Raw genomic sequence first — 11039 nt, forward strand, 5'->3', positions numbered from 1 at the left:
AGAAAGAAAAATGGAAAAACATTACAAAAAAAAATGACAAACAAAAAAAATTGCAAATTCATGATTCATTTGCACAATTTAGGCCTATTTTGACAATTAGAAAAAATATTAATTTATTGGTTTATTTTGATCAAATCACCTCTCTATTTTTTTGATATATTTTTTTAAAAAAATCAAAAAATTGACTTTTTTCTTACTTTCCAAAATAGTTATTACATAAATCGCTCGTCATTTCATGAATTTACAATTACTTTTTCAAAATTTTCACTTTTTGATTATTTTTTTCAATAAAAATGGGTTAATTTTTATTTTGCGATCTCCTAAATTATCACCATTTTGACTTCCTACACTATAATTTATTCTATTTAATTTTTAAAATATCTTATTTTATTTTACACGATCCAATTTGAGTCAATTATACAGGTTAGGTAAAGGGCTTATTTTTTACAAATTAAAATGACTATACGAAGTCACTATACGTTATCACATCACTTCCTCTACTTTTTTTATACATCTCTTCATAGAAAATTAAGAAATTACTAAAATAGTATATTCTCAAACGATGCCTAACATTTGAAACTTACACCCTACAAGCAATTTGTTGGGTGTTTGGTTATCAACAATACTTAGATATCCTACATTTTGCACCCACAAATGCATCTACAATGATGTGGCAAGGATAATGAGTCCCATATCATTGAATATTTAACTAATTAAAAATTGACATTTATCAAATTACATTATTATGGGTTAAATTATGAAAGATTTATGAGAGTCTCAAATATTTTCCGTTTGGTTATATGCTTAAATTGTTCAAATTTAAACGATTAATTTGTAAAATCCTCTAATATTAAACTACATAACTGAAATTATAAACTTTACTGACCACATAGATGAAATTGATAGTATAAAAATGAAATAAGGGTGAATTACACTAATGATCCCTATAGTTTGGGACTTGTGTCACTTTGATCCCTAGCTTTTCAATTGTGACACATTTGACCTTGAATTTTGAATATTGTTCCAAATAAGGACAATTGAACCTACTATTGGATTTTTTAAAAGTAAAATCGCCAATTTGATAAAATATAAACTAATTTGATAAAAATAAATGTCAAAAAAACATTTTTAAATTTTTAAAAATTATTTCTACCTACTAAAGATAAAATTATATAAAATTAATAAATCTTTTAGATATTCATTTTTTTTATCAAATTAATTTTTATTAAGTATTTCTATGATGATCATGTAAAATTAATTTTTAAAAATTAATCATGTAATTTTTATCAATTTTACATAATTTTATTTTTGGTGGGTAAAAATAATTTTTAAAAAATTAAAAATATTTTTTTTGACATTTATATTTGTCAAATTAGTTTATATTTTATCAAATTGACAATTTTACCCTTGAAAAATCCAATGGTAGGTTCAATTGTCCTTATTTAGAACAATATTCAAAATTCAGGATCAAATGTGTCACAACTAAAAAGTCAAGGACGAAAATGACATAACTCCCAAACTATAGGGACCATTAATGTAATTTGCCCATGAAATAAACTATTTAGTTTAGTGGATAAAATTAAAATTAATTACAAAAAATTAATTACTTTTTTTCTTCTTATCTCATCATTCTTTTTTCCCCTCTCTCTACCACGGCCACTCCCCCATGGTTCAATTTGGTACCTTTCATAGGAGAGAGATTTGTATGCGGATAGGATTTATCTATATGATACATTTTACTATTGTAATTAGTAAAAGATAATGGAATAGGGGCATATTGTTGAATGCTTGGAAAACAATAAAGGATACGTACATTTGTGATTGGTAGAAAGTAATATTATGTGATACCCTATTAGTATACAAAACCTTTTCCTTTTGTAGATATTCCGTATGGAAATCTGCAATGAGGTTCCAAATCTCTTCTATCCTACCATGTAGGGCTGTAAAATTGGCTCGTGGGCCACCCGAAGCCCCCCTCGCGGCCTAGGCCCTAGCCTAGCCTGAGACTCTGGACTTGGGTCTAGGTCGTCTATTTTACAACTGGGGCCGCCCTTTGGCCTCGTTTATCGGCCCGTTTTAGGCCTATTCAAGGCTTAGTCCAAGGCTCGTCCAGCCTACCCAAGGTCCGAATATCCCCTGAGCCTAGTTTTTCTAGCCCATGGATCGCTCCGATTCGAAATTTGACAAGAGCTCGTGCTGCCTGACATGGACTGGCCTGAGCCCAAGCTCGGGTGGGCCGAGCTGGGCCGAATTTACACCCCTACCACTACCTAGTCCCACACTTCTCTTGTCGTGTAAATTACTCATGGGTATTTATTTTGGATAAATTACAATAAAGTGTTTTGAAATTTTTTTAAAAAAATACAGTCTTATAATTTTGATATATTTATATTGATTTTTTTTAAAAAAAAATTAAATGGATTGAAATTAATTCAGAATGTAAAGTATATATTTTTTGAGTAAAAAAGATAATATCATTTTTTTTATTCATATAACTTACAAATTATTGATGAACTTAATATTGAGGGTGAGCCGCGGATGTTCCGATCCGTCCAAACCGACTGAATCGAACCGATTCGTTGCATTTTGGATAGATGCATAATGACGAGCGGACGGTTGTAAATTGATTTTTTCCAATCTATCTAGTTTTGGACGGATGGAAGATGTGAGGTTCATTTGGCCGCAACCGAATTGCCAAACCGTGAGCGCTCCTAGTAATTTGTAAGATTTTGTATTTTTAATTTGTTTAGATATTCTGTTTGTATTTTCAATAGAAAAAAAGTTTAGATATTCTGTTGTGTTTTCAATTTGGAAATCCTTTTATCAAATGACAAGTTTTGATATTTGGTATTTTTGTGTGAAAAATATAAAGATTAATTTTGTCATTCAAAAAAAAATCAAATTAAATAATTTTTGAACAAAAAAAAAATGAAATACTTTTGATAATGCATAGTTTTCTTATATGTATTTATTATTGGTATTTGATAATTTATTTGATAATCTTTTGGTTAGGCTGAGCTGAATTGTTAGCCCAAAAAAAATATTGACAAGTTGTTGTATTATATTCAAAATTTATAAAAATTTAAACCGCCAAACCGATTTGCATCCATTCACCAATCTGTATTCGTCAATCTGGCAAACGAATGCGGATTGATTTTTTTCAATCTGCCAATCTGGCAGACAAATGACAGATTTGTGATTTTCCGACCGCAACCGAACTGCAAACACCTCTACTTAATATAATTATATCAAAATTATAAAATTTATTATATTTTCTCTAAATCTTAAGAGAGGTCAGTATAACTTAATTTTTATTTTTACATCCAAATTCACAGATATACATAAAAGCAATTTAAAAAAAAAAAATTGCACATGTGTGAAGGGCTTAAAAGCTTAGTTTGGGAAGGACTTTTTGGCTTTTTGGCTTTTTTGAGTTTTTTTGTGAGAGAATAATGTAATGATTATGGGTTGGATGTGATGTTTTGTTTGTTATGGCTAAAATAGCCTATTTTGTTTTTTGTGGCTAAAATAGCCAAAAAAGCCTCCAACCCACCTTTCCAAACGGTGCCTTAGTGGCGCGATTTTTTTGTGACTTTTTTTATGGGTAAAAAAATTGATATGACATTTAATTGTTTTAGTTTTTTTTTTAACGAAATTTAATTGTTTTAGTTGATAACAAACAATTTATGACTCATTTAAGAATGGACTATTTTAATTGATTTTTTAAATTTTTTTATAAAAGAAAAGTATAAAAAAATAGAAAAAGTGATGTAATAATTTATAATTTTTTATTTTTTTATTTTGATTATTTTAACCTATTGACAAACAAGGCCTTAGTAACTTTCTCACTTTTTTTTAATGAAAATTTGACTTCTTTTACGTGTCCCCAAACAATCCCTTACGTTGCGTTTGGTTCACTACTAAAAAGCAGGGCTTTTGAGTCGGCAGCTTGCCGTCGCAAATAGCGGATTTGCCGACGCAAAAACTTTTTGCGACGGCGTTTCGACGGCAACTCAAGGGACGAAAATGGTGGGGTCGCAAAAAGTTTTTGAGTCGGCAATCTGCCGACGCAAAAAGTTTTAATTTTTTGAGACGGTAGATTGCCGACTCAAAAAGTGGTTAAATGTTTTAAAAAATTTAACTCATAATTTTCTCACTGAGGCTCCCAAGGTTCGAACACACACCCATTTGGACAAGTTGACCCAAGGTCAACGCACTACACCCACTTCACCACCACACCTCTTTCAGATATTAAACGAGATATTTATTATTTATAGTATATACACTCAATATTAATATAAAAGTATATGTATAAATAAATATATTTATTAAATATAATCAAGTAAATAAATATATATCTTGGTTATAATTTTTTTTTTTTGCTACGGCATCAATTGCCGACACAAAAAGGTCTAATTTTTTGCGTCGGCACAAATTTGCCGACGCAAAAGGTCTATGCCGACTCAAAAGGTCTAATTTTTTGCGTCGGCACAAATTTACCGACGCAAAAGGTCTATGCCGACTCAAAAGGTCTATCTTTTGCGTCGGTAAATTCAACCGACTCAAATAATACTATCAAATATTAATTTTTTGTGTCGGCCAACGGTGCCGACACTAAAGGTTTGGTATTTGAGTCGGTAACTCTGTGCCGTCTCAAAAAGGCTACCTTTTGCGACGGTAAAATTTGCCGACTCAAAAAACCGACTCAAAAGACCCTTTCTTTAGTAGTGGTTGGGGGATTTGAGGAGGGATTTGGAAAGGGAAAAGGAAAAATTAGGTGAAATGTAAATAAAATATTCTTACATTTCACCTAGTTTCACACACTTTTTCCCTTTCCCTATTCAATTCCCTTCGCAAATCTCCCAACCAAATACACTATTAATGTAAAAACCTAAAAAATAGAAGGTGATGCCAATAACAATCATTATCATTAAGATTATTAGAATTCTAATGTACTTTTCATATATAGTCACATATGTAAGTTTTACATATTTCATTAGCATTTTTTTCAAAAATAAATTGATTAAAAATTTAAAAGTTCAATAAAAACAAAAGTAAAAAATAAAAAAACACTTAAACAATTGTTTTCAAGTAAATCAGTGAACTTCTAAATATTTTAATAGCTTTTAGATTAAAAGTACCTTAAAATTAAAAATTATAAAAATTGACAAGTTTAAATACTTCCAAATAAACTCTTAAATAGACATATATATAATTATTTAATGGATGGGGAAATACCAATAGAAAAACTAGACCGGAGAAGCGGCTTCCCAACTCACTCACCGTTGTAGAGAACTAGGAATCTCCACCTTCCACACCCTTGGAGAATCCAACAGTAAAGATTTCTCAAAATATTTATTTCTAAAAAAGTGAAGTCCACCTTAAAAGTCAGCTTTTTAGTATTTTTGATTTTTTTAAATTACATTATCTCTTTAAATTTGTATACATTTTTTTTTAAGATTGCCTTTAAATTTTTATACATTGAAAAAATAAAAAATCAAAATATTTAAAAATTAGCGTTTAACTTACTTTCTAAAATAGGACATAAGATTTTAATGTCTTAATGCTGGAAATAGAGTAGGTTGGGATTATAAAACGACAAAAGATTTGACTGTTTCAATTATCGGGGTTCCCTTTCTTTTGGTTGCATTATATTTCGTTTGGATAAATTATGCCACTAGTGTTTTTAATTTAAGTAAAATGTCACTTTACTTCTTGTAATTTTAATTTAAAACAGAAAAAGATTGTGTATAAAATCAGAGCAATTAAAGTGAAATTTAAAACAAATTATAAGACCAAGTTGAATTCAAAAGTCTTTGTAGTTTATTTTAAATTTCACTTTGACCCTTTTAATTTGTACTTAATTTTTTTTTATTCAAAATGTTAACAACACATAATAGAGAGACAACAATACAATAAAATTAAAAATATAAGGATCAAATTATTCAAATTAAAATTATGAAACTAAAATTTTATTTCAGTCAAAAATTAGGGACTAATGGTGTAATTTACTTCCTTTCTATTTGGGGCTCGCAGGCATTGTGCTTGACACGTTACTGTACAATTATCATCTAACACACTGTTTTATTTATTTATTTTTATTATTATTCTAAGTAAGAGTGTGCGCTATTATTAGTAGGCTGGGGTACGACATTGTTTATTTATAACAAATACAATATATTATATATATATATATATATATTAATTAATTAATTTATGTTATATTAAAAAAACTTTACAATTAAAGAAAATTATACTAACATGGGGATAATGTAAAATAGATAAAACTATCATATGTATGTTGTCATTTATTCTTGGGTGTATGTCTCCAAATCTCTCGGCTTACCCTTTATTCTTATTGATTAAATGCACAAATAGTTCTCAAAGCAATGTCTTAAAAATTGGATCGATGAGCGAATCATAAAATGGATCGGGTAAACGGGTTACCGATTCAACTGTCGAGTTGGATCGGAATCAAACAGTGACGTCATTAATATATTAAAAATTATATTTAAACAAAGATATAAGTAATAAAAAGTTGATAAGTTAATAAGTTTCTGTTTCTACTTAATGAAAAAGTTGATAGGTTTGGAATCAAATTGATACATGTGACATATAATAAATTAAAATGACACAAGATGTATATTTTAAAGACTTTTTGTGTAACCCTACATATATTTTAAAATATTTTGATAGATTTTTATAGAAATATTAGTAATGACTATTCATTGATTTATTTATTTATTTTTATCATATAATAAAGAGATATTATTGGAGAGTCATGTGGAGTCGAATCATGAAGTATTGAAGGCGCATGTGAGGGTGTGTCACATACATGAACATGCCCCCGACAAAAATTGCATCACCTCGTCGGCTTCCTTCTTAACCATACTAGGAAATTTAGGGAACTAATGCAAATAAATGGTGTTTTTATCTAAATATTATATTTAAGTAGTTTTATATTTTAATTTATTGAGTATTAGAACATAAGTGACTAATAATATGGGCATGAAAATGTTAGTAAAGAATCTAGTCATGGAAAAAATATCTTTTTTGTCAAATTTTCAATCTCATTTGTAAATACTATACTAGCCATGACTATCGAGAAGGAAATGTGTGTGCGGATATCCTCACCAATATAGGCTATATCTTTCGGCTTGGAAATTTTTATTGTATATCTAATTTATTTCTATCAATTGCTCATTTTCTACAAAATAATAATAATAATAATAATAATAATAATAATAATAATAATAATAATTGTAAGATAAATTGATGTATATTATTGATTGATGTATTAATTGATATATCTGTATATTACAATTCCTATATATATAGAGGAGAAGATGGTAGTAGGTGTAGGTGGTAGTGGAGGTGGTAGGTGGAGTGAGTGGTAGTGGAGGTGGTAGGTGGGTGGTAGTTTACATTTTACAATTTACATTTTACATTAACAGCCCCCATCAAACTCAAGGAGGATAGGTACTAGCCAACTTGAGTTTGGAGAGAGTAACAAAACAGAAAAATAAGCTGACAAATAAAATAAATGGGATAGGAGACACTGTATGGTCGTGTCGGACCGTTGTAGCAGACAGTTTACGGGGTCATGTCGGACCGTTGTAGCAGACACTGTGTGGTCGTGTCAGACCGATGTAGAAGACAGTTTATGGGGTCATGTCGGACCGTTGTAGCAGGACAGTTTACGGGGTCATGTCTGACCGTTGGAGAAGACAGTTTATGGGGTCATGTCGGACCGATGTAGCAGGACAGTTTACGGGGTCATGTCGGACCGTTATAGCAGACACTGTGTGGTCGTGTCAGACCGTTATAGAAGACAGTTTATGGGGTCATGTCGGACCGTTGTAGCAGGACAGTTTACGGGGTCATGTCGGACCGTTGGAGAAGACAGTTTATGGGGTCATGTCGGACCGATGTAGAAGCTGACCGGAATCAATGTCGGGACAGTTTATGGGGTCATGTCGGACCGATGTAGAAGCTGACCGGAATCAATGTCGGGACAGTTTATGGGGTCATGTCGGACCGTTGTAGAAGACAGTTTACGGGGTCATGTCGGACCGATGTAGAAGGACAGTTTACGGGGTCATGTCGGACCGATGTAGCAGAGGTTGTGGTGGTGCACAGTGCGCCATGAGCGACTTATACATGATACTGTGTATAACCCCCCCTCAAACTCAAATAGGTGTGAAGATAGAAACCTATTTGAGGTTGAAACAAAGGGATTGATAAAGCTGACCGGTGTAGAAGACACGGTATGAGTGTGTATATAGGCTGCCCAAAAGATAGACATGGATATAGATATCGAGCCCTCAAAAGTCGTGCCCTCAAAAGGTGTGCCCGCACCCTCAAAAGGCGTGCCATCAAAAGGCGTGCCCAAATGCATCAAAAGGCGTGCTATGAAAAGGCGTGCCAGGTTGTCGGCGAGCGCCGAGCGGCGCAGGATGCGCGTGTCTGCCTTGGCTATATAACCAAGACGAAGGCAGAGGCTGAGGTAGAGACTGAGACAAAAAAAAAAAAACTGAGAGAAACATCTGAAAAACTCTTCGTGGTCTGAGAGATTCGTGTTCTGAGAGAGAAACTCTGTAATATTCTGTAACACTCTGTTGCCCAGAAAATGGCTTCGTCTTCCCACGGGCTGCTCACCCTCTTTCCCGACCTCAACGAGTCAACAAGAGAGAAAACTGGTGCGGTGGCACTGGAACCTCAACCAAGCACCACTGGGTTTGCTCCGTTGAACTTTCCGATGCAGTCGGTGGAGCAAAAAATGGCAGTGCAAACGGATGTGGAGGCTAATCAGTATACTTTGAAGGCATGTGTGGAGTCCATGACGGCGGTCACAAACTTGTCGCACCGGCTGCAGAGTAGGACAAATGAGGTGCAGCAATTAAACGCCCAACTGGCTCTGCTCCAACGCATGTATAAGGATGCGCGAGTAGAGATAAGCGTGCTAAAGACGAAAAACAAGGAGCTGAAGCGGAAGGCCACCGTGATGTTCCGTTTTGGAGGTCCGCCATATGCTGCAGTGGAGGAGCAGGGAGTAGTGATCATGCCCAGTGGAGTGGGAAATACGGAGGCAACACCGGCAAGGGCCGCCCAGGACGGAGGCAAGAAGAAGAGACCGGCAGCAGAGTAGAGAAGAAAAAGCGCCACTGTTTTGGTTGGTTTGTTTTTGTTTTTGTGTTTTTGTGTTTTTTTTTTTTTTTTTTTTTTTTTGTGTGTGTAAAATGGTGATCGGGGTTGATCCCTGAGATAAATAAAATATGTGTTGTTGTGCAAATTTGTAAATTGTGTTGGGTTGTGGTTTTTTTTTTTTTTGTTTTTTTTTTTTTGAGCATGGTGATGAGGAATATAGAAGGATGAATAAAAAGAATAAAGGTGGGAGTGGGGAACAGGACGAAGCAAGAGCACCAATGAAGCTTATAATAAAAAAAAATAAAGTTTGGGCGGTGTTTTTTTTTTTTTTTTTTTTTTGGTGTGTATCCAGAAGTTGCAGATGTACAGATGAATTATCTAATGGCTTTTATAATAAAAAAAATAAAGTGTGGTTTTAAAGTAAGGGAAATATTAAAGTGGGGCTAGTGGGACGAGAGAGAGAGAGAGTTTTTTTTTTTGTGATAAAATAAAAAAAAGAAAGGGGTGGTGTGGATCTATGCAGACCTACTGACTGTGGGCGGTGGATTGGGTAGCTATACTAAAAGAAATGTATAATGTATTGGGGAGCTATCATCCAGTGAACACTTGCCGATGGATTGGTTGTGATTTGTGTTCTCATTGGACGCACACAGATTGTGCTTAGCCGTAATGGACTGATTGGCCCGGGCCCTGGTGTGAAGACGGGTTCAGTTCCAGCAGATATGCTTTTTGGGTGCCGAGCTTGCAATAGGTCGGACATGGTTGTTGCGGTGGTTTGTGGTGGTGGTTGATTGGAGTCTCTGCAAAGCGAGAGACTTGGCGCGAGTTCGAACGCCAAGAGAGGACTGAGAGACTAGCTCCATTACTGCTATGTCACCAGTGAATCTGAACCCTAGGACGAGGCTGATGAGACAGCAGAAGCCGTGGAGGACTAACCAGAATACCGCTGCCGGAGATTTGGAGATGCATATTATGCACCAAACTCATTCTCATTATTAGGACCTCTTGACAGATCAAAAGACAAAGGTGAAGAACAGAGAAGAGGCTCATCATCATCATCAGATTCACAGCCAGTACAGCTTGATCTTCTGTCTTTCACTCCGGTTCCAAGAAATCAACCAACCTCACAGTTTCGCTTTCCATGGCTCACTGAGAACTTGTTATCTGAACCTGGTTCATCAGATGGATCACGAAGAAGGATAGATCGTGTGAACCGCCTGCTATTGGCAGTGGAGGATGGGGAAGATGGAGGATCGCTATCGTCCCCAAACAGCACGGTTTCATCATTTCAGATGGAAGACTTGTCAATATATACAAGTGGAAGAGTCAAAAGGGATTTGGAGACAACTATTCTAAATGAATTTGACAAAGATCATCAAAGAGGTGGATCTTTAAGAGGAAGTGATGAAGAAGAGAATGGTTTGGCCAGGAAGAAACTCAGACTCTCCAAAGAACAATCTGTTTTTCTTGAACATAGCTTCAAAGATCACAATACACTCAACCCTAAACAGAAGCTTGCTCTAGCAAAGTAGTTGAATCTCCGTCCTCCGACAAAGAGGTGGGGAATCCGCGCAGATGGTGTGAACTGGTTTGAAATTGGGATCTGAATTGGGTGTTTGGAGAGAGAGAAAGTGAGGTGCCGAGAGGGAGAGGGAGGTTTGAATTGGTTGAGATCCGGCGGACGGTCAAGGCAAGGTTGCCGCCCGCCGGAAGGCGAAGAACACCAAGATCTTTAACCTTACTCTGATACCATGTAAGATAAATTGATGTATATTATTGATTGATGTATTGATTGATATATCTGTATATTACAATTCCTATATATATAGAGGAGAAGATGGTAGTAGGTGTAGGTGGTAGTGGAGGTGGTAGGTGGAGTGAGTGGTAGTGGA

At 34.3% G+C, this 11039-nt stretch overlaps 1 protein-coding gene across 1 annotated transcript; it reads left to right on the forward strand.

Annotated features, from left to right (window-relative positions):
• The first annotated feature begins 9905 nt into the window (after nucleotides 1-9905).
• Nucleotides 9906-10679, forward strand: LOC145823578 (homeobox-leucine zipper protein HAT1-like). Its single transcript, XM_082923062.1, has 2 exons — nucleotides 9906-9933; nucleotides 10147-10679. The coding sequence occupies exons 1-2, from the start codon at nucleotides 9906-9908 to the stop codon at nucleotides 10677-10679; spliced, it is 561 nt and encodes a 186-aa protein (XP_082779188.1).
• The last annotated feature ends 360 nt before the right edge of the window (nucleotides 10680-11039 follow it).

The sequence above is a fragment of the Camellia sinensis genome, chromosome 4, assembly GCF_055761805.1.
Source record: "Camellia sinensis isolate YWXY chromosome 4, ASM5576180v1, whole genome shotgun sequence".
NCBI classification, from domain to species: Eukaryota; Viridiplantae; Streptophyta; class Magnoliopsida; order Ericales; family Theaceae; genus Camellia; species Camellia sinensis.